This window comes from Acanthochromis polyacanthus, chromosome 18 (genome assembly GCF_021347895.1).
Source record: "Acanthochromis polyacanthus isolate Apoly-LR-REF ecotype Palm Island chromosome 18, KAUST_Apoly_ChrSc, whole genome shotgun sequence".
In the NCBI taxonomy this organism is placed as follows: Eukaryota; Metazoa; Chordata; class Actinopteri; family Pomacentridae; genus Acanthochromis; species Acanthochromis polyacanthus.
Genome location: NC_067130.1, coordinates 28,872,809 through 28,897,181, shown reverse-complemented (window position 1 = coordinate 28,897,181; position 24,373 = coordinate 28,872,809). Strand labels below are relative to the sequence as shown.

General features: G+C 38.1%; 1 protein-coding gene across 1 annotated transcript in view; it reads left to right on the top strand.

Annotated features, from left to right (window-relative positions):
* The window catches only part of si:ch211-196i2.1 (collagen alpha-1(III) chain), a 53,303-nt gene that overhangs the window by 19,497 nt on the left and 9,433 nt on the right, over positions 1–24,373 (top strand). Inside the window, exons 13-40 of the mRNA XM_051938183.1 lie at positions 711–755; positions 1,119–1,226; positions 1,364–1,417; positions 1,502–1,555; positions 3,831–3,884; positions 5,492–5,599; positions 6,181–6,234; positions 6,327–6,434; positions 8,288–8,341; positions 8,461–8,514; positions 10,275–10,328; positions 10,428–10,481; positions 11,010–11,117; positions 12,020–12,073; positions 12,163–12,216; positions 12,398–12,451; positions 13,695–13,748; positions 14,069–14,122; positions 14,216–14,269; positions 14,439–14,492; positions 15,953–16,006; positions 16,224–16,277; positions 16,410–16,463; positions 16,949–16,966; positions 17,147–17,200; positions 20,338–20,400; positions 20,589–20,754; positions 23,468–23,577. Of these exons, the coding sequence (XP_051794143.1) occupies positions 711–755; positions 1,119–1,226; positions 1,364–1,417; positions 1,502–1,555; positions 3,831–3,884; positions 5,492–5,599; positions 6,181–6,234; positions 6,327–6,434; positions 8,288–8,341; positions 8,461–8,514; positions 10,275–10,328; positions 10,428–10,481; positions 11,010–11,117; positions 12,020–12,073; positions 12,163–12,216; positions 12,398–12,451; positions 13,695–13,748; positions 14,069–14,122; positions 14,216–14,269; positions 14,439–14,492; positions 15,953–16,006; positions 16,224–16,277; positions 16,410–16,463; positions 16,949–16,966; positions 17,147–17,200; positions 20,338–20,400; positions 20,589–20,754; positions 23,468–23,577 (1,860 nt within the window). The remainder of the gene's footprint in view (positions 1–710; positions 756–1,118; positions 1,227–1,363; positions 1,418–1,501; positions 1,556–3,830; positions 3,885–5,491; positions 5,600–6,180; positions 6,235–6,326; positions 6,435–8,287; positions 8,342–8,460; positions 8,515–10,274; positions 10,329–10,427; positions 10,482–11,009; positions 11,118–12,019; positions 12,074–12,162; positions 12,217–12,397; positions 12,452–13,694; positions 13,749–14,068; positions 14,123–14,215; positions 14,270–14,438; positions 14,493–15,952; positions 16,007–16,223; positions 16,278–16,409; positions 16,464–16,948; positions 16,967–17,146; positions 17,201–20,337; positions 20,401–20,588; positions 20,755–23,467; positions 23,578–24,373) is intronic.

Sequence of the window (24,373 nt, the reverse complement as noted above, 5' to 3'; positions counted from 1 at the left end):
TAATTCCAGTGTTCATTAGAATTCTGTGATGCTTTATTAGGAGAAGTATGGTTTGTAAATGCTGCTGGTGGTGAATAATGTGATTTATTATGTTTGCTGTGATGCCTCTGCATGTAAACTCATATAATAAGAGAAAATGTGAACAAAATATGGCAAACTCCTTCTTCAGAGATTTAAAGGCAATGCATAGTGGAGAAGCCGACAATTAAAAGCAATAAATATTACTTATTATCCTTACTTATTATTATTAGTTTGTAAGTGATTTAATCATTTATTTATTTATGTGTTTTAGGTGTATTTTAGATGTTACTGCAGAATGTTATTTATTCTGTAAGCTGCTGGAAAATTGTAATGAATTTTGTTCCCTTGAAATTTTCATGTGTTTTAATGACAATAAACTAAACTGACTACTTATGTAACTTTCAGATTGTTCGTATAGTATCTCAGATATGAACGTTTTAAACTAGATTAAGTTTACCTTATTCCTCGCGCAATGGGAATTTAGTTTCTGTTGTTGCTTTGACTGTTTTGGGGTTAAAAGTCAAATTAATATCCACATAAATGCCAGAATTCAAAGTTTCCCAGCAGAACATTGGATTGTTATGACTCTGATGCAACTCTTGTTGGATTCATTGGGAAAATTTTAGAAGCATCAGGTGATGTCTTTAGATTTTCTGTGTCTTCATCACATCTTTTGTTGTTTCTAACAGGGTCGACCTGGAGATGAAGGACCTAAAGGAGTACCGGGAGCATTGGTAAGTTTGCATTCATCATCCACAGGACCGCCTTTTCAAAAGTGGGGATTATTGTTCATTGTAGACACACACTACTGCTGTTTTTCCTTAATTTAATGTGTATAACAAGGTAGTTTGTTCAGACGTGGTGTGAAAAATAACTAAGATTTATATATTTCACACCCACAGGAAGAAACATGTCATATTTATAAGGAATATTCGGATCTGAAATTAATATTCGGATACCCCCGTCACGAATGAATATTTGGGTATCCGGATATTCAGGTCCAGCCCTAATAACAACACACAATTGAAACAAAAGGCCCTAAACTGGTCCTAATTCCAACAGTTACCAACTATATTCTTGTTTTCGGTGGTTTTTAGGGGCCTCCAGGTGTCCCCGGTTCCAATGGAGCGTCAGGAAAACCTGGACCCAGAGGAAGTAAAGGACCTCCTGGACCTCAGGGGCCTCAGGGGCCAACAGGAATCCCAGTGAGTGGGTACCTACCATCGACTGCTGCTTTTCTCTATGTCTCTTCTTTATTTTCATTCCAGTACAACCATCTAAAGTCTGTATTGAGCAGAGAAGCTCATAAAGAAGTGACTGAATGTTTTTTGGGTCTCTTCAGGGTCTGCAGGGTGATGATGGATTATTAGGAGCAGCAGGAGAAAAAGGACCGAAGGTAAACTACACTACATTTAACCGTTATGGAATGTTTTATTGTGAGATTTCTGTCCATACAACCTTAATTTATTTAAACCTTCAGGGTTTGGCTGGACCACTTGGTGATTCAGGGCCTCCAGGACAAGACGGACAACAGGTTAGTTTATTTTCGTCATGAAGAAATAATTTTTTTAACAATTTTTTTGACTGTTTCTTCATATTCTCCTTCATTGTTAACATGAATTAAAGGGAAACTACTTACAGGATGAAAATTAAAACATGGCAAAGCTATTAACTCTCACTTAACCCAGGTAACTTAAATTACAAACAATAACAAACAAACAGATGGCAATAAAGCAGCAGTTTAAGGGTCAAGTGTAACTTAAAACTCAATCAAGCACAATCTTGTCTAAAAAGGCATCGATCACTGCCTTGATCACATCACATTTTAGCTGAAATCTGGAGCAGTAACCAAAACATGGACTGTATATTCTCCATTAAAAACAAATCTAAAATAAAATATACTGAACAAACTCAAAATATAACAATTCAAGTGTGTCAGTAGAAGACAACTGGACTTGGCTTTTTGGTTCTTGAAGCTGTTTCATCCAAGAAGCTTCATCAGATCTGATAAAGAATCTAAGAAACATCTTTCATCGTACATTATGTATTATAGTTATATATTCTGATATTTTATGTTATTATATATGTACTGTAACTCCTAAGTAACATGGCTAATGGTACATCAATGACCAAAAACTCAGATAACTTAAGGTGTTAATCAAACTGTGTTGAAGGGATCTCATTACTGCATCATAAGTACCTGATAAGTGGTGCTCTCTAAAGATGGCTGCTCCGGTTTAACATCAACGGTTCCCTTCAGTCTTCTCTTAAACTTTCTGTCTCCTCTGTCCATAATGCAGTCCCTCCAGGAATTCGTGATGTTGCAATCGCGCGAATTCACGCGAAATCAACCAATCTCCACGAATTTTGCGGGGCCTTGCAATTTTGTCCAATCACCGCAGCTTTCCCACAATTTTGGCCTGCCTCCCATGAGTTCCACCAATCAGAGCAGTCCCCAGTGCAAACTTAATGCACGTACATCATCGAATTCACTTCCTGTTTATGGTTTGAAGATGCAGACATGTGCGATCCTAATGTCTCTCATTTACCAACAAAAATTACAGCTGAAGACCATGATAAACAATTAATTCACTGATGTTCTTCACCAAAGTGGAGCGAAACTGTTTTAAACCCGTGCAATACTGTGGTGGAATACAAAAAAAGAAAAAAAATCATCGATTGAGACACTTCAAAAAAACACGAAACATATTAGAACGGCTGAAATGATCAGACAACGGACCACATAATCACCATGATGGAAACTGTTGCATCCAGATCCGTTAGAGCACTGAAAGAATGAAGTTAAATTGGATTATTTATTCCCCCTAAGAACACGGCGGAGTTATGTGACGATCAGCGTGTGTGAATCCTTCCTCTGTTACCAACATCACTCAAAAACAGACTCAGGGATTTGAATGAAGTTTTCAGGGTCGGTCAGAAATGACACAAGGACCAAGTGATTAGACTTCGGCAGTGATACGGCTTAAAGTTTGGATCCACGGATTTGTTAAGGATTTCCCATTGAGGTAGCGGCACAGCATCTCATAGCGGCACGGTAACCATGGCAACAAGTGAACGCTACTTCAGTGGTCTGCTGACGATCACATCATTGTGATACTCCAACAAATCTACCACTGTGGACGTATTGGAAATGATAAGGAACAACTGATTAAATTGTGGGGGTGTCTCTGAGTCCCATCAATTCCCGTTGCTGGCTACATATTTGGGCCACGTGATTCGGTATGTACACATGCAGAACACACACCTGTCTTGGTGGAGGACTGCACTCTCTCAGTGCTGTTCTTGTTAGTTGACGTGACAAGCCGTGAGCGTGTTTGTGTGAACACGTGTGTGCCAGGATGTGAAATTAACTTTTAAAGCCACAGACAGATATGTCCAAATATGATTCATTTCATAGTAAACTAGCATTTTGTGCCGCAAATCTACCAACCATGTCATGTTAAACCAGTATCTGGCTGCTGCTAATTTCCCACCATGGTGTGCCAGCTTTTGTGGAAATGGGTTGGAACGCAAAATAATTAATTTCGGAATAAATATTGCCAATTACAGTGTTGAAATATGTTCTACAAGCTGGAAAAAATGCAGCTTTTTAGCAGTTGTCACTGTCTCCCGCAATTTCATGACAATAAATAAGCTTAAAACATCGCAACTTTTATCACAATTTTTTAGAAAAGCTGCCGCGATTTCAGGCATTTTCGGCCGCAACAATCATGAAAAACGCCTGCGAAATCCTGGAAGGACTGATAATGTTAATTCATTTCAAGTTAATTTACTTCTTCTCTCATCAGGGTCTTCCAGGACAAACAGGAATCGAAGGTCCACCTGGAAGAAAAGGAGACCAGGTCAGTGTGAACAGCATCACTCAAGAGTCTTAATGTTAGAGTTTGTTCAGTTTGCAGTCTACTTAAAGGAGCAGTGTGTAGGATTTAGGAGTATCTCTGAGTGAAAATGGACTATAGTGGTCATAATGATGTTTTCATTAATATACAATCACCTTGAAATAAAAATGATGAACTGTATTTCCTTAGCTTAGAACGAGACATTATATATACATGAGGGATAGTTCTTCATCCTCTATGTAGCACCGCCATGTTTCTACAGTAGCCCAGAATGGACAAATCGAACACTGAGAATGAATTGATGGCGCTATGTTTGGGAGGGAGTGCTATTCATTTGGTGAAGAGGAAGAAGACTATTTGCAAACCAAATTGTTGATGGCAACAAGACAAATGCCAAATTGTAAAACAATTCAACAGTTTAATAAGTTGGCAAACATGCAACAAAAACACTGGATAAAATAGTGAAATCAGCTTGAGAGTTACATCAGTTTAAACCCTGTGGGGTTATTGAAGATATGATTACGCCCCACTAATTTACGTATAAATGATTGACCCTACAAAAAATACATTTAAAGTACTGCTTTACTAGACTATAGTGAAACACTACAGATTTACCAACTATGGAAAATAACCTAATTAATGCAGTAGTCAAGCTAGACACTATCATATGTTACAGTACTTAACCTAACTAATATAGATATTCCGGCTTAAACCCAACAGTGGTATTAATTTTAGAGACAGACCGGACTGCTTTTATTTTAATAGACTTTTTAATATATTGTATCTTTATATTATTATTGATGCCACTTCATTTTGCACACAGGTCTCCTAAGTTCTAGGGTATTTATTTTCATACATTTCCTGGAAAAACATACACAGATTTAGCCAGTAACAGCTGTAAAACAGTTAAACAGTGCTCAAATCCACAACCTGGGACGGCATTTAGAAGAAACAAGGAGTGAAAATTTCAAATGCAGGCATCCTTATTCTTATTAAAATGACAGAACGGGATTCTAAAATACCCTTACTTCAACATAATCAAAACTGTAAATTATAGTATAAATAATAACATTATAACAGTGACAGAGATGGTAGTGAATCTGATTTAACTAAAGTGTAATTCAGCAATTTTTTAAAATACTACGTCTATTTTAATCATAATACCAGACAACCCCTTCACTGAAAGTAGCTTTATTGTCTTTATATTAAGGTCAGACAACAATATATCGGGATTTAAAAAGAGCTCCTGAGACGTAGCAAGATTTAAGACAGAGTATAGAAAATGCAAATACATCACACAGACAGCAGCAATATATGTAGCAGTAGGTTACGTATACACAAATTTATAGTTTATGGGGTTTAACATTGCACAATGGTTGGCAAACTTCAAAACAATGGTGCAGATTGTGTTTTTAGACCAGATACAACCTGTTTCTGGGACTGAAATCTCCAGGGTGAAGGAGGTTAAATAACGTTTGTTTGGTCCAACATGAAGCCAAGGTGACTTTGTTTAATGCGGCAGAAGCCTTTGACAGCTCAATGTGTTTTAAGAATGAAAAGTCAATAACTTCCTCTGATTTGCTGTCCTCCTGTGCTGTCGTGTGTGACAGGGAGACCTCGGTCCTTGTGGGAAAACTGGACCTCAAGGGCCCCCCGGAGAGAGAGGACACGAGGGCACTAAAGGCCCCCTGGGACCCCCTGGAGCAGCCGGTAAAGAGGTCGGTATCTGCTGTTCGCTCACCTCAAATGACCGCACACGTTGGCAGCTGCTGCACAGGAGGTGATATTTCCAGTTTAAGGACCTCATCACATCAGCATTACCTCCACCCTGCTCGCTTTATGGCATCGCACAGTCTGTCCAGAGCCATGGCGAACAGATGTGCTGGTTTTATTTCTTGCTGGAATTAAATGACTCTCAGCTGAAGGAGATAGTTTGTGAAATTAAAAAAAAAAAAGAACTTAAATGTTCCTGATGATGTGATGATGACTTGATTCTGACTCCTCTGAGGGTTTTTAAGAATGTTTATTGTAGAAAAAGGGCAGAAAGAGGTGGAATTGGCTTGTTACTTGATGCAAAACAACCTGTAAATGTACATTCCACTAAACCAGTGTGCTGCAGGCTTGACATATTTTCAGATCATCTGTGCTGAGAACAGAAAACAGAGCTAGCAGAGAGTGCAAATGCTTCTTAAATGACCTATTGGTATTAGCAAACACATTGCTAATTTCCCAGCAGCATTAAATGAATCAGGTGTTGTGACGTGCAGAAAGAAAACTTTGGTTTGCTCATCCTCTACAGGGGGACGTCGGTCATCCTGGAGAAGCTGGAGAACCTGGATCCAAAGGAGACAAGGTGGACTTTACTGTTTCACTGGAATAATTGCACTCTGTAGAAAATAGTTTTTTGCGTTTTCTGATCAGAATGTGGTTGCTTTGGGGCTGCAGGGTGAGCTTGGACCTCCTGGTTTGTCCGGTCGGGAAGGTCCCTGGGGAGCCATTGGAGATAATGGAAACAGGGGTCCAAAGGGGGAGAAGGGCCACATGGGACTGATGGTAAGTACAGTTGTTGTATTTTTGCATTTTAATGGCAATTTACATTAGGGCTGTACCCGAATATCCTGAATATCCGGATATTTGTTCGCTACGGCACTATCCGGATATTAATTTGGTATCCGAATATCCGCACTTCACTTCGTTGCATAAACACAAGACAAGATGCCGAAGACCTCTGCTGAAGACAAAACGAAGGCAACGAAGGTCGGTTTATACTGGGTTCAATCTGTCATCAGGAAATGTTGGCCAGAACTTTCTAAAAATGAAAAAGGATCCGAATTTTCGGGCTGTCTGTGTCACAAGCCACCTCCACCGCCGCACCGTGCCGTGCCCCCCCACCCCCCCACCCGTCAGATGTTACACGGCGTCTTCCAGTGCACAGCTCAAAACAGTCACAGAATATTACAGCTTAAGAACACAATCAGTTACACTGAATCACTTCTTTGAATCATTTCTCTTAGTTTAAACTTATAATGATCATTCTAATCATCATCTTCAATAAATCAACACTCTAGAATATATGTATTTCAGCAAGCATAATCATGTGGTTAACTTATATAGTTTCTCATTTTAGCTTTTCATTGGTCTGCTTAAAGCTTTTATTCAGGTAGTGGTTGCTCCTGGGATCTCAAAGAACGAGGCCCCACTTGACACTCTTTTTTTGTTTATTGTAAATGCCAGCACAATCTTGCACCTTATTTCTTCTACCAGCACGATTTGGACATTATTTTGCACATTAGTTTCCTCATTTTTCTTAAATGGAACAAATAAACACCTGAATGAGAGAGAATTTTCTACAATTAAATGAAGATACAAACTGTGATTATTCTGTTTGTGACTGAGGCTCTTAAAACCACCGACCAAGTTTGTGACCTTGGAGTGTTGATAGACTCAGATTTGACTGTTAACAGCCATATCAAAGCTGTCACTCAAGCAGCTTTTTACCAACTAAAAAACAACAACAAATCAAAGTTTTGCCTCCCAGAAAGACCAAGAGAAACTCATCCATGCGTTCATCTCTGGTAGACTGGATTATTGTGAAGGTATTTTTTACGGAACTTCCCAAAAAGAGCATTAAACAGAATGCTGCTGCAGAGTTTTAACTTCAGAGATCTGAACACATCCCACCACTTCTAAAATCTCTACATTGGCTTCCAGTCAGGCACAGAAAAGATTTTAAAACCGTACTGATCGTTTACAAATCCTAGAACGGTTTAGGCCCAGAATACATCTGTGATGTGTTCAGAGAATACAAACCTAGCAGGGCGCTTAGATCCAAGGACTCAGGTCAGCTGGTCCAGACTAAACATGGAGAAGCAGCATTTAGCTGTTATGCTCTAAACAAGTGGAACAAACTGCCAGTGGAGATTAAACTTTCAATGTAGACACTTTTAAATTGAAGTTAAAAACATTTCTTTTCTCAAGCGCTTATGCACGAAATCTGCACAGTATCTTCTAACTATCTGCACCTCACTGTAATGCTCTTAATGATTTATGGAAAGCACTTTGAATTGTCTTGGACATGAAGGGTGTTATCCAGATGCACTTGTCTTGCCTAACCTTAAATGTTACATGTGTGAGCTACTGCATACCTTGAATTTTTCCAAGAGGATGAATAAAGTGTCGATTTATCTCTAGTGTCATATTAAAGCACGGAGAACAAATTAAGATATAAGATTACCACTGATGAACTCACCGTACAAACTAGTATTGTCTCTAACAAAACCACAGAGAGCAGAGTTAATGTAGTGATTCACTCCATACAGCACATTTATCGCAGATTCATTTGCATAAATTCTACATTATGGGATTGATTGGAAACTGTTCTTCATGTCATGTTTATCCTCCAACAGGGTGAACCGGGGCTGATGGGAGAACTGGGTCCTGCAGGTCTACCTGGTTTACAGGTGGGTTTGTTTGTATTTGAATTCACCTTTATTGGACACGTTTAATGACTGATATATTTTTTTTTTTTACTGGTGTCTTTAAGCTGATCAATATACTGTTTGTCTATTGATTGCTTCAGGGAACCACCGGCCCCCGGGGGCCTCCAGGAGGAGATGGACCTCAGGGAGAAAAGGTAATTAAAAGAAATCTCTCAGTAACGAGCTGCTATCATGACAAAAATAATACAATACTTTTACTGATGGTATTTTTGATAGCAGTAATGATCACAGCCCCATTGTACAGACTGTTTATAGGGCAATTTCAGTTTTGCTGCCTAAACGTAGTGTTTTTGTGTGTTGGCATGTATATTTATGGTGTTCTGTATAGTGTGTTGTAGTGTTGTTCTGTTGAACTTCATGGTATTTTTTTGGATTGATTAATGTAGACACTGATGAAAACATTGTCATTTGTTTCCATTCAGTGTTGCACAGGTCATATTAGAATCAGAATCCACTTTGTTTTCTACACATCCAAGGAATTTGACTTTGGTATATCTTATCTCTCATTGTAGAGCAATCAGGAAAAAAAAAAACAAAAGTCAGTACTAAAAATAAGGTAAAAGTTGAGGAAAGAATGATGAAAACAGCAATTGGTGAGTGTAAGTTGTAGCAGGACACTTGCTCTGGCTGTAAGGCATTAATCATCACAGAGTCTTTGTCATGGTGCCCACTGCTAGCTAAATGCCCACATTGCTCTCTGCTTGCCAACACGAACTGCCTATAGTCCAATGTCCTTTGGTTGCTACAATATTACACATTAAGAAGCTCCATCTGGTGGTGCAAATTGGTATTACATGGTTGCAGTTAGTTTTTCCACCAAGGAACGCGGTGGAGTTATGTGACGATCGGTGTATGTTTGTCTGTGCACATCGGTGAAGGTCAGAAATGACACAAGGACCAACTGATTAGATTTTGGCAGTAATGTGGCTTATAGTCTGGATCCATGGATTTGTTCAGGATTCCCATATCATTGTGAGATAGCGGCACGGCATCACTGTAACCATGACAACAAGTGAACGCTACGTCAGCTTCCTGTTCACAATCACATGTGATCCTACAACTCCACTGGGACTTATCCGTTGGAAAGGACACAAAGAACAACTGATTAAATTGTGGGGATGTTTCCAAGACATTTAGGCCACGTGATTCGGTATCCATACATAACGTACACCCCCAGTCAAAAGTTTTAGGACACTTTCTCATTCAAATAAATTAGAACCTGTCCTAAAACTTTTGACAGGGGGTGTACACATGCATAACACATGCCTGTGCTCACCGCAAGGTCATTTTGTTTGTGGGTACATCGATATTAAATGACCACATTCTGTGTTGCCGTGATTTCTGATCATCAACAACTGTTAAAAATATGCTGCATTTCTACAAAAATATGCTGCATTTCTGACCATGCCATATGGAGGAATGAACAGCCTTGGAAAAGTATTCCGCACTCTGAGAGCTTTTCTAGTTAAATTTTTATGTCTTTAAAATCAGTTTGGGGTGCACAACCAGAGGTACATCTAATCCAATTAAAAGTTTTTGGAAAAATCCCACTTGCTTAACTGTACAGTCAAGCAACAGTTATATTTCCATCATATATTATATGTGTAAAGTGGAAGGAAGAAGCATCTAGGGCTTTGCTTTCATGAGAATCTTTAAGCTTCAGGAAAAAAAAAAACTCTCCAGGAATAGCTCTGTTCAAGGTCATTTGAAGACCTGCTGCAGGTTTTTAATCAGTGCAGGTTCTCCAGTAATCACCTGATGGACGAATCCCTGCTTCTAATGACATGTTTTATATATGCAGCACATCACCTCCTGACCTCTAGTTGAACTTAATCACTTACATTAGAAGAAATATCCTATGAATGATGTTTGAAGGTTTCATTCATCTCTCCAGGGGGAGTCTGGGCCTGTTGGAACCTCTGGACCTCCTGGATCAGAGGGTTTGCAGGTACACTGTTGATTTTAATAAATATCTTATAGATGTCATACAGTGCAGTACTAACTGAGAAAAATCATTCATTCTGCTTTCTGTTTGCTTCATTCATAGGGGTTAAGTGGACCACAGGGTGTCAGGGGAGACAGTGGGAGACTTGGACCACCTGTAAGTCTGGTGTCAAGAAGATGTTAACTTTATTTGGTATTTACCATCCATGTGCCCTAATGTTACCTAATATTTGAGCAGCTGTACTAAAGTTGTTTTTACACAACGCAAACATGATTTTCTCTTTGTTTTGTTCTGTAACAGCAGATATTAGTCAATAAACATTCATTGGAAGACTGTAGTTTTCAGATAAACATCCAACTAATTGTTTCCATATTTTACATTTTATTGGGAGTTATGATGTGATGATGCACAAACACATAACAAATACACAGAAATGCAGAGTTTAGACTGTATTAATTGGTCATCTTCCTACAACAGAGGCCCAGAAAATCAGCAAACATAACATATCTGTGGTCCACCTGCTGTGCCTTTTCTCTTTGTCTTCTGAAGTGTATTGCTTGTAATTTTGGGGTATTTTGACTTTCTGTAGATGCAAAAAAACAAACAAACAAACAAAAAAAAAATCTGATTTCAAGAACAAATGAAAAACAAACAACTGACAAACCTGTGACGTCTTTATGACAGGGTCCGGTGGGACAAGTTGGACCTCAGGGAGACCAGGGAGCTAAAGGAGAACCTGGGATACAAGGAGAGAAGGGAGAACCAGGAGCCCCAGGACCCCCCGGAGAACAGGTTAGTGGGGGGTTTTTTCTGCCATATGTACACTGTGGAACCAAAAGTATGTGGACACCTGTTTTCACGTACGTTCCTTTATTTGGAGTCAATGACTTTTACGTACATTTCATAGGTCAAAACTTCTGGCAGAACCAGGTGCAGGGAGAGCAGATGTCTGCCTCGATCAGTTGGGGTGAGGGTAAAGAAGAGCAAAAAAGGATAGCAGCGATATACAGAGTTACATAAACAAAAGACTGAATTAAATTTGTTTAAAAATCGCATTTCAAAGCAACAGGAGTGAAATCAAAGTATTGTTTTGTCAAAAATAAATAAGAAAAGACAATTTCAAAAATACAAGATTAAGTAAGATCGATGCGATAATAAGAAGAGTACAGGGCCAGCTGGAGAACAGGTTAGTGTTTTTTTGTGCCATATGTAGACAAAACTATGTGGACATCTGTTTTCACGTACGTTTGTTTGCTTATAGCTAATAGGTTTTACGTACATCCTTAAGCATCAAGTCAAAAATAGCAGCAGTCGCTCGAAAGTGGAACTACAAGTTCCCTTTCAGGCATTGATGCCTAAAGTGATTTAATATGAGCTTTTATCAACAGTGTCTTTCTCTTCGTCTTTTTTAATCAAATCAAACATCTAAATTTGCTGCTTCTCTTTGTCTTAAAAGAAAATAAACTGAACATCTTTGGACCATTGATTAATTCAGGTTCAAAAATCAGGTGGAAAGCTCCGAAACAAGGAGTGTAGAAGCAAATTTATCAGTTACTTACAAGTATGATAATGAACTGTCCACATACTTTTGGTCATATAGTTTATGGACTGTATGTGACCTATGGCTATATATGTTTGCATAGGTGTAAATAAAACAGAAAAACATACCTCCATAATTTAAATTTCGTGTGCAGGGTGAGGATGGTCTTCCAGGAATCCAAGGTCCACCATCTCTGCCAGGGTTGGAGGTGAAAACTAAACACCTATCTAATCTGATCTATTTGTGTCATTTATTTCCTCCCACAACAACCCGATCTATATTTCCTTTCCTTGTCAGGGGCCTCCTGGAGAGATGGGACTCCAGGGTTCTCCAGGTCCCTCCGGAGCTCCTGTAAGTCTCCAAATGTTTACAGCACAAAAACACTACAGATGACGAAACCTCACTTTTGCCCCCAACAGCTGGTTTATAAATACTGTGTAGCAGATGTTTGCTTGTGGTTAATTATTGTGCATGTGTATGATTGTTTTTTTTTATGTCTTGGCAGTAATAAAGTAGAAATGTTTCTTTGCAGGGAGCTCAAGGAAAACCAGGACCTGAAGGAAAACAGGGCATGAAGGGGGAGAAGGTAGAGATCCTCATATTAACCAAAGAAAAGTACAACTTGTTTTATTGTCGTATTTTAGTCTTTATTGTTCTGTTGCAAGATGTGGTAGTTCACTCAATTCCAAGAATCATTAAAACATTTGATTTAATGGAACAATTCAATATTTAGGGTTTTGTCAAAGTCAGTTTTGTGCTGAGATTGAGGTTAGAAGGTGCCAGTCAAATATAGGCTACAGGCAGCAGCCAGTCAGCATTATTAACGGTTAAATTAAGAACAGCAATTAATCAATTTCTAGTCTAAGTATTAGAAATTGCAGTAGTATGCCAACAATACCCACATGTAGCACTGCATCTTGTTGGATTTTGAAGTATGCGGCCCAGCATCCTGTTCTGGTCCTTCTCACCCACAATCCCCCTCACACTTGCGTCACATATGTCGTGGTGTCTCATGCGAGTATAAACAAGAGTAGCCGCCAAGAGCACACAAACGGATGACGGTTCATTTCACACTGCAGATTGCAACCATCATGACTTGAGGCGCATTATTATGATGTAGTTTGACACATTTGTGTGCATACGGCGTTAAACAGTACATGTGTTGTAAAGGCAGCTGTCGTACGTAGAAGTATGCAGTTTGGTCTCCTGGTTGACCATGCACAAAACATCTCAGTCATCCTGGGAGGCTTCCTAGACAGATGTCCTAATGCCTTAATGTTCAGTGCAGAGGAGCAGCAGTTGTAAAGGATCGAGCTTCTCATCTTGTTTCTAAGGACACTGGGCTCCATCTTTGGCTGCCATCCAATCCACCATATCCAGGCTCTTATATGGGCCCTCCTGTAGGTGGTGGGTCCATTGGAGGGATGTAATGCTAAAATGTAGCACATTTGCATTGCTATGTGCCCTCACTTCCTACATTTGTTTGAAATTCATGCAAAGTATGACATAGAATGAGGTTATCTGACTTATGTCTGATAACCTAAATGTTCAGCATCAAAAATACCACTTACTTTTGCAGAAGCATATACATATTTTTTATCGGAGGATGGCCTATTGTTCCAGTTTCAACCTTCCAACTTGACATTTTATTTAAAATTCTCCACATACAGTGTACATGAACACAAATTGGTAGTGGCTGACCTTTCTCATTCAAATTGAATCACTTGTTATACAAATAGAACATTTGTTTTGCATTCTAGCTGCTGGTAAATGTCTCTGAGAAGTACAATTTTCCTTATCACTGATTGCTTTTCGATTTATCTTAACAGGGAGACGATGGTGTGATTGGACCCCCGGGGAAGATGGGTCATATAGGAAGGAGGGTAAGTCCACTGGGCTTCATTGTGGGGAAACCTGTGCAGGTGTAACTAATGCAGAGGTGTAACAGGGAATCCACAGGAAGGTCAACATCGAGTCATTATCTCTATTTGTCATGCTAATTCTGCTGCTGCTTACTAATTTGTACAAAAGCGTCCTTCGTTTGGTGTCGAAACAGGAATTTTAATAGATTTTTCGACTTGTTTGCATAAAATAAAAGTGGCCAAACGTTGCGTCCTGACATGTACGGGTTCATACATAAAACATCAGCTGGTTTTGTCTTGTTGAGTTTTTTCTGCCTCATTGAAAAACATGGCATTCTCAGGGAAAACGAGGGAAGGCTGGAGCCAGAGGGACCAGAGGAGACCGAGGACCAAAGGTGGGAGAAATGGAAACACCACCACCGGCTCCATGTTCACCTGCTTTGATTATGATGCACGACTCTACAGTAGATTGTGTTTTTGTCGTTTAGGGTGAAAAGGGAGACGTAGGAGCAGTCGGCGTACCCGGGTGGTCGGGCCTCATCGTAAGTTGCTTTGTCGTTCACCAAACCACACGTCAAAGCTGATCATATCTAATCTTTAGCTCTGGAACTGCTTCTTTAAATCTCCCTTCCATGCTTCGGTGGCTTGGAGGTCTTCTACGAGTGCTTTTGATCAGTCGGTAAATTGATTTCTTGTGTGTTTGTCGCCAAGGGAATCCCTGGTTTACGCGGAGAGTCGGGGGATCAAGGTGACAAGGGGAAAGAGGTAAACAAGACTTAACAAACTCAACGCTGATTCAGTAAAAGCTTTGTATTCGAGACAAAACCCAGCAGGATCGGACTTCATTTGGTTTGTTATAGCAGAACGAGATGTTTTAAGGTTGAAAAGAACAGTGGTTTATCCTAAATTCTGTGAGATAACATCTTCAATAAGAGTCCTGGTCTTATTAGCTTCGTATACAAACCTAATGTACGCTTTTATCTGTTGAGATTGACACAGGTGTTAGAAAATTGAGAAACATTCAGTGTAATAGTCAAACTTTTGTAGACTACACATGGAAAAACCAACATATTTAACTCTGCTGCAACTTCAACACGTTTAAACTTGCGCATTATGAATATCTTGCATGCTAAAAATACCCTGTATAATATTGACTTCTTTACATGTACAAGAATCTATGCAGTATCAGTTTTAGTTTTCTATTTATGGAAGAATTTGTGCAGTACTGTTGTTTCTCGATGTATAGATATTGGTAATATTGTTGTTTTCCATCTGTGCAACATCTGGATTTCCACATATGGAAGAATCTTTACAATATCAAAAGTATGTATATATTTCTGCTAATGTTTCTACACTTAGACTTAAATGGCTTTATTAATTCCTGGAGGGAAATTTAGTTGTTACAGCAGCATGGATATTCAATAAAGGGCACAACACAGAATATTAGCATATAAAGTGAGGGTAAAATTAAATAAAGTGAAATAAGATAAAAAAAATCTGATATGGAAAAAGTCAACAGAGTATACATGAGTGACAGAAATGTGCAAATGAGAATGTGCTTGGATAAGAAGATGCAGATAAAGTGATAGATATAATATAAAGTCTTCACATTTGCTCTCGCAAGTCTTCTAATTTCCCCACTGTGGAATTAATCAAAACTCATCTTCAGAGTATTCATCAAAAACACGGTTATAGAATGCATTTATTAGAATTTAATAGGTATCAAATAAAGCACATGGAAGCACTGATTACTGAATATTAGTTCAGGTAACTGAAAAAGTCTGTGTAACTTACAGTAGGGCTGGTTATTTTCTTGTTTAATTACGAAATTGCCAGAAGATTGAGACAAATGACGATTAAGTCCAAGATGATGTCCTCAAAATGTGTAATTTTGACCACAACCCAAAAATATTCTGTTTACTGTCACAGAGCACGGAGAAGTCAAGTAATAGAGTAGTGGTAATAGAATATAGAATAATTACTTATTTGTATCAATATGGTTGGCAGCTATTTTAATAGCTGATAACTAATCGATTAGTCTATGCAACTGTAAATTACAGCAGCTATAGTATGAGACTACAAAAAACAAAAACACAATTAACTCTGTTGAACTCCATTTTGGCTGCAGCAGAAATTTTAACCACATTATTCTTGAATTTTCTTAATGTGCTTATGTGCTGTTGGATTGAAATTAAAGGATTTAACTGCAGTGTTTGTGTGTTCAGGGTGAGAAAGGAGACATGGGGCTGGATGGACCTCCTGGACGCGATGGAACGAAGGTAGACCAAGATTTAATGGGTTCAAAAGGATCAACTTAATATCTGTAAAAGAAATTGTTAGATCTCTGTGGAAGATACAGCAAAGATGCAATGTCATCAGTGTACCAATAATTATAGTAAACAGACAGCATATCCTCTCCATGTTGCATCCACTAAGATGGTTTTTCTTTAATTTACGGGGCCATTCAGAGATAGTTTTGTGATGTTTTTTACTCAGGGTATCCGTGGTGCTGTTGGATTTCCAGGTCTACAGGGCATAAAGGGAGAACAGGTACACAGATTTACAGCAAATCTTCTCATGTTTTGTGCTTTAAAAGTATAATTTTGCCATCTTTGAATGTGTTTTTTTCAGTTTTTTAGCACTGACAGATGTGTGCGTGTCTTTATTTTGTGTTTTCTTTAGGGAAACATTGGTCCACCGGGGCCAAGGGGGACGATGGGATTGCCTGGATTTCCTGTAAGTGCTTTTCAGACTACAGAAATACATTTAAAAGAACAGGAGGTTTATCTATATTTACTGTGTGTGCTTCACTTTTGGCCAACATTTGCTTTTCTTCCCTTTGGATACACGTTGTTGCAGGAAATGCTTTTTTTTTTTTTTTTACTCCTTTCTCACATTTTTATTCTTTAAAATCAAGCTCTTCACATGCCACTCAGATGCTTTTTGCCAGATTATGTCTAAAAAATGGAGGGAAAAGTGGAGCGTGTGCAGGAAATGTTCTGGTTTTATAATAACTCCTGTCATTCCTGCAAAGTGGTTATCTGTCAGTGTGTTGAATCGTTCAACCTGCTGCGTGTTGGAGGAAAAAAATAAAATAATGCATCAGCTCGGGTTATGAAATGTGCAGCGACAGGCTCCTAACGCAGCAGATAAAAGCACTCGGAAGCTCTTTCTTGGTGGTGGGAAATCACACTGATGCCATTTTCTCCTCTCCTCTGCAGGGTTTGTTTGGATTAAAGGTACGATATCAACTCGTCTTGTCTCTTCAGCTGCGAAGCGGCAAACGTTGACGTCACGTAAATCATAAAACTGTCACGTTTCGACTTGAATCTAATGGGATCTTGCAGCAGTTGGTATTTATTTATTGAAGTGTGGTTTTACATGTATGTGGAGCTCATCGTGTTTAATTCTCCCCGCAGGGTTTGAAAGGTTACCCCGGTCTGCCAGGACTACCGGGCAGGAGAGGGCTGCCGGTAAGTTCACCTCAGAGGAGAAAACTAAATCTGAAATTGGGCTCAACTGGGTAAAAAATAACCTCCTGATGATGCAATAAAGCATTTAAGACACACTTGATACTGTACAAATACAGTTGTGCTTGTAAGTTTATATACTCTGGCAAAATTTGAGAAATATTGTCCATTTTTTTAAGAAAATGTGTTTCATGGTAATGAAGTCTCTGATCATTCATGTTTTCATCAAAAATGGAACATATTTTACAAATTATGTCAGGGTATGTAAACTTCCAAGCACAGATGTATTTAGTGTGTCTTAAATGCTTTATTGAATCATCAGGAGGATGATGCTGTGCATTAAATCAAACAATTGGCAATACAAAAGGATTTAGTTCCATTAAACATGAGACTTATTCAAATTTTTATGTGTCTGGACCTACTTTTAGGTAATTTAAGCTTCACTTTTGGGGTAAATTTTGCAGTTTCTCAGCTATATGAAGTATTGTTTTAATTGCAGTATCTCTAGAATTTTCTTACATGTTCCCAGATTGTGTTTTTGAAGTTTTGGTTCAAAATTATGAAAAAGTCATGAATTTTGCCTCCAATATCCCCAGTTTTAGTGCTTTTCCAAAAAGAAAATTTCACTGTCTGCAGCTTGAATCCAACTAAGCTGTTCCATTTCAGAAACAAGGCCACACAGCTGCAAAGAACTACTACTTTTATTGTTAGAAAAATCCGTTTTTGCTCTCTAAAATGTCAGAAAATGGTGAAAAATGTGTTTTCCCAAAGCACAAGATGACTCAGTCCTCAAATGTCTTGTTTAGTCCACAGCCCAAAGACTTGTACTGTCGTAGAAGAGGAAAGAAACTAGAAGACGTTTAAATTTAAAGAGCATGAATCAGAGGATTTTAAGATTTTATTTCTTGACAGATCTTTCAAATCAGTTAAATGATATCAAAATAGTTCAAGATGAATTTAACAGTTGATCTCTGTTCAGTCCTGTCTTCTCATTTCTCAGTTTCCTTGGTTCCTCTGAACAGAAAGTTTCACTGTCTGCAGCTTTAAATCCAGTTGGGCAGCAACATTTCAGGAGCAAGGTCACATGGCTGCAACTTACAACTACTTTTATTGTTTTAAAAAATTGTTTTTTGTCTCTTAAATGCTAGAAAATGGTGAAAATGTATTTCCCAAAGGACAAGAAGACTCAATCTTCAAATGTTTTGTTTAGTCCACAGCAAGAAACTAGAAAATATTGTCATTTAAGAAGCTGGAATCAGAGAATATTTGTCTCAAAAGATTCCTCACAGCAATGAAGTGATATCAGAATAGTTGGATAATTTAATTTAAGGGTTGATATCTTAACTCTGTTCTGCATTTTAACTCTGTACAGTCTTCCCTCCTCCCATTCTTCATTTTCCTCAGTTCCGTTTCTCGATTCCACTTCTTGTCTTTTAGTCTCCTCACTTAAACTGTGAACCAAGGAGAGATTAGTTGAGGCAACGAGCATTTAACAAAATGAAACGTCCTCATTTTGGAGCCATAATTGTAAAGCGACATCAATTAAATAGGACGTGTTTCACATCTCCATCATCTGTCCACGGCTTTGTTTCAGTCTAGCGCTGTATTTTATGAACAAAACAGCCTTCCTGATAAGTTATGCTTTTTATCTACTCAGAATTCAATTCACGAGAACTCGCATATGGTGTTAAGCATTAGAAAGGCATTTGAGTAATATAGAAATAATGAGTGGTTTGGTTTATTTAGACTGAAGGATGAATTTTATAGACACATTTGTCAGTCCAGTTTATGTGGTCCAGCTGTGCCTCTTTTATACACCACCGTTCAAAAGTTTGGGGTTACGGTGAGAGGACAACAGGAAAGTGAGGAGAAGAATGGGGAATGACCTGCAGCAAAGGGTCAAAGACAGGAATCAAACCCATGACCGCTGCATGGCGACTACAGCCTCATTTCATCAGTCGCCCGCTCAGCCCGTCCTTATTTTTGAAAGAAAGGCAATTTTTTTTCAATAAAGATAACATGAGTCACAAACCTAGTTTAGACATTGTTAATGTGGTAAATGACTATTTTTGCCAGAAATGGCTGATTTTTAATGGAATATCTCCATAGGGGTACAGAGGAACATTTCCAGCAACCATCACTCCTGTGTTCTAATGCTACATTGTGTTAGCTAATGGTGTTGAAAGGCTCATTGATGAGTAGAAAACCTTTGCGCAGTTATGTTAACACATGGATAATAGTGAGAGTATTCATGGAAAACACGAAATTGTCTTGGTGTCCCCAAACTTTTGTCTGGCAGTGTACATTACAAGAACCAAAAGATTCTGCAGAAACAGACACATCTCCGTGCATCTTTTACTCCTCGATCCTCAAGATGCATTTCAGGACTTGAAACATCCTTCAAGTCGATGCTTTAAGATGGATTTCGGAGGACGGAGGAGATATAATCAAAGCTCAAAATAAGGCTCAAATCATGGTGCTAATATCAGCCTCCTCGTTCCTTCATCGTGTGACCTGTAAATCCATCTTGGTGTATCAAAACAATGTATAGAGGACCAAAGAGGCTACTGGAGGTGCAGTGAGTTAAGATGCACAGCTGTATTCACACTTGTGACCTAAAAGAGGTGACAAAAAACTGGAATACACAAACCATATTGAGATATATGTCACTCAATATCAATATGTGTCACTCTTTATTTGTGTCATACTATTATGTGTGCTACAACTCTACTGTACCTCATACTGCACACATGTGAAAGGAGTCGAGGATGTACAATTAGTGAAGTGAGACAAAAGGATGGTTTCTGATCGATGTAGAAACAAGAAGAAGGTACTTTCTTATATTACATTGGTCTCTAGACACACTGGAGACATGAAATAAAGCTCAAAAACTTTAAAAACTGACTTTTAAATAATCTTTCAAGTTGAACACATTACCACATTTACAAAAAAATCTAAATATTACGTCTTTTTTGATCTCAGTGAGTCGTTTCCGTATTTTATCAAAGAGTTTCAAGACAAAATAAAGCAAAATTAGTGCCATTTATGTGAGAAAATGCTCGTTTTTGTCAAGGGACACACAAAAAAACAAGCAATTTTCAATAATTATGTGATGGATTGTGTTGCTTCTGGTGTTTTAGGGTCCACCTGGTGTTCCCGGACCTCCAGGAAAACCTCTGAACATGACTTTGACTCAACTCAAGGTGACACATTTCTTTACTGATTCTCCAACTGAAATATTTTGGGAGGAATTAACAGTATTGTATGACAGAAAAATTGGTTGTAAGAGCATTTGGAATGTGGATGGGAGAAGATACAGAAATGAAAAAAAAAAACCCTCACATTTCCCCTCTACATTTATATTAACAGTGTGTTTTTTCCTCATCTCCAGGACCTGATGTATTTGTCCGATAAGCCCAACTACCCTCTGATCCAGACGCTGCTGGATTCTCTGCAGCTTGAGCTCCGGCTGCTGCTGGATCCTCCCGATGGCAGCAAAGAGCGTCCGGCCACCACCTGCCTGGAGCTGTGGATCTGTCACCCCGAATACAGCAGCGGTCAGTCTCACTGAACCATCAAAACACTAAAATAAGCAGGAAGCCAAAATGAAATACCGAATCTAGGAGATAACTGAGCCTCCTCACACGTCTGCATCGTCCCCATTAGAGCGTTATAATGTAATGCAAGATAAGAATGAAGCAGAGAGATGAGGTTTTTTTTACTTTATTAGATTTTAGATAACAGTTTCATTAACTTTAATTATCTGCAAAGAAAATGAGGCTCGAGAGGTTCTTTTTCTTCGCACGTAATTATCTTACAAACTCAATATAGTTTAGATTTAATTATCTTAGAGTTTAAATGTACAATAAGTTGGCACCTAATTTAATTTATTTTATTTTAATTCACAGCACAGCAGAATGAATTGGTTTTCTACATTTTCATTTTAAGCACGCTCATACAGCATTAAGCTTAAAAAAGCGACACACAAATTAGAGATTTAAAAGTTTTCATTTTCTTTTCACATGATTATCCTGCAAATTGCACATTTAGTCCAGTTTAGCTTTATTTTAGCTTTGCTTCGAGCTTATCATATTGACACCGTGGCAGTGTGTAGAAAGAATGAATTGTTTTTCTACATTTGTATTTTTATTTGAAGCACACGTACACTGTTAACCATAAAACAACTAATTACAGATTCAAGAGAGTTTCATTTATGTTGCACATAATTATCCTGCAAACTGTGCATTTGCTGTAGTTTAGCTTAATTTCATTTTATTTTAGCTTCACATACAGCTTATTACATGTATAATAAGTGAGCAGTGAATTTAATTTAATGCACTTATTGGCAGAAAGTGGCAAGAATTAATTCTTTTTATACTTGTATTTTAAGCACACGTACGCTATTAAGCGTTAAGAAGTCACACAAAAATTACAGATTCAAGAGAGTGTTGTACATAATTATCCTGCTTAATGTAGGTTCAATATAGTTTAGCTTTACTTAGTTTTATTTTAGCTTCACTAAGAGCTTAAATATATATAATAAGCTGACACCTAATTTAAATTCATTGACAGAAACTACAGGATGTTGAAAGAATGAGTTGGTTTTTACATTATTATTTTCATTTTAAGCACACATACACTATTATGCTTTAAAAAATAATTACAGATTCATTTTGGGGTTTTTTGTACATAATTATCCTGCTAACTGTACATTTAGCATAGTTTAGTTTTGTTCAGGTTTGTTTTATCTTTGCTTAGAGCTTTTAATATACAGAATAAGTTTTCATCTAACTTAATTTAATTCACAGCGTGGCAGAATGTGGCGAGAATTCACTGGTTTTATGCATTATTATTTTCTTATATTATTGTTTTTTTTTACTTTTTATGCAATAAGTTGGCACCTAAACTGAAACTTTACATTTGAAACTCACACTTCCTGCATAATTTCTGCTTTTTTCAAATATTTTCAAATATATATATATATATTAAAAACCAATAGTTCAGCTGTTTCAGTATTTTTCTATACTTGCAACTTCTAGAAAAATCACACAGATTTTCTTCTGTAAATTCGTATTTTTTCATTGTTACAGTTACAAACTGAAAATGCTATTTGATAGAACAACATTAAAACCACACACAGGAGATTATCCAGACCCACCTGATCAAAACTGCTTTCAAAATGTAGTTTATTGTTCTGATGTGTTTTCTGACTTGTTTTATGATGTTCCTCTGTTTTAATGTTAGCTGACTTTGTAATGCAGCGAATGTAAAATGTCTGAGTATTTTGAAAAGCACGATACAAACCCCCCCAGATTATTTTGTTACAGTTCTTTTACATTTAGCCCAAAAAGACCAAACTATTGCCCCTTCCTCAATATATTTAAGTTATAGATGTTATTTTGATGCCACGACAATATCATAAGCTTTTATTTTAGCAACACCGCAACTTATTTGTCTCGCTGATGCACTTTGCTAACCTCTCTAGCATCAAGAATAAGAACACCGCTGAAATATTTCTGGTTTATTGTGCTCTTTAGGCTCCTTAAACATAAAATTACAGCCTTAAATTACTGCACCGGTGCCATTTTACTGCCACTGGTGTCAAAATCCACTGAAACTGGACGACTTTTATTGTCAACAGCATTACATTACACAGATAATCACTTTTTCATACAATTTTTTTTTTTTCAATTTTGATCCATTTTTCCTCTGTAAAGATTTTTTTAAAGCCATCTTCAGTATTGTTTGTATTCTGCAGACAGCATTTGACATGTGTATAATAGAAGATGAAGGGATGAATGCATGGAGCTGCAGCTTTGTAGGCTTTGCAGGACACTTTCTGCACCAGATCATGTGTTTGTGGGGGTTTATGGGCTGCTGAGAAGAAGATCGAGTCCTGTAGGAGCATCTAGGAAGCTGCTGAAAAGGCTTCTGCCACATATTGATCGCCGTGGTGAGATGATGTGATCAGGTTACAAAGTGTATAAAAGAGCTGATATGACATCAGTTTTGATGTTAAGCTCATCTGTATCTAAATATTGCAGCTGATTCTGATTAAAGATCGAGAATTTCACATTTTCTTTTCAAGATGGAGCCCCTATGCTACCTAGAAAAAGAATATTTTCCTTCACACTGCCGGTTTTTCACACTTCGTATTCCTTTAGCCCACTCCAGTATGTTGTGTTTCCTGTATTGCACTGGTCTTACTGTCAGCACAATACTTTGATCCCTGCCGTTCTCACTGAGCTCTCACTAACCTTTTCTCTGCAGGAATGTATTACATCGACCCCAACCAGGGCAGCCCGGCCGACGCTCTGCTGGCCTACTGCAGCTTCGCCTCCACTTCAAAAGAGACCTGCCTTCATCCTCAGGACTCTCAGGTACGGAGACGCCACCCGAGGAAGGCTGCTGGAAATTGCAGCCTCTGGATCAATGGCGTTGGCCGTTAAACCTGATGTCGCCGCGTTGTAGGACTCGAATCTCAATTTGACGAATTGTCAGGCGGCTCACATTGTCGTAGCTTGCCTTGAACATGAACTCAATTCCTAACCTTACAGGAAACTTCATTGCCTTGTCATGAGTCGTGGTGAAAGAGTTACAAAAAGTAATGAAAACTGTTGATTTGCTAACTTTTTTTTTTGCTAAAATGCACGATCTGCTGAACTCATAGGCCCCCTAGGAATAAAAAATACTGCAAAAGTTCCCACTAAAGTGCAGAATGAACATGATAAAATGCCTCTAATGTGCACCAAAGTTGTTTAAAGCCTTTTATGAATAAATTAGGATGACGAGCCTCTATATGTCAGTAAAATCCCTCAGATACCAGAATATAACTGATTCTGGTGGTTGAAAGTTTATACCATTGTCTGAGGTTAAAAAGACAGAAGTGGGCGAAAGAAATGTCCTAATTCACAAGTAGTTTTATAATATGGTGATAAAAACTCCATTCATTGGTAGATTTAGCAAATGAGGTGCAGTGCAAATCGAAATATTAGTGAAACATTTAGTCCAAGTCAAAATAACATTCTTAAATCTTACACTTTTTAAAATCGACTTCATAAAGTGTTTTACAGACAAGGCAGAAAAGAAAAGAAAGATACTCAGGAAGAACATTAAGAGTTAGACCGTGGGCTGGAAAGAGTATTTTTAGTAGTAATAGTGAATAAATCAAATAAA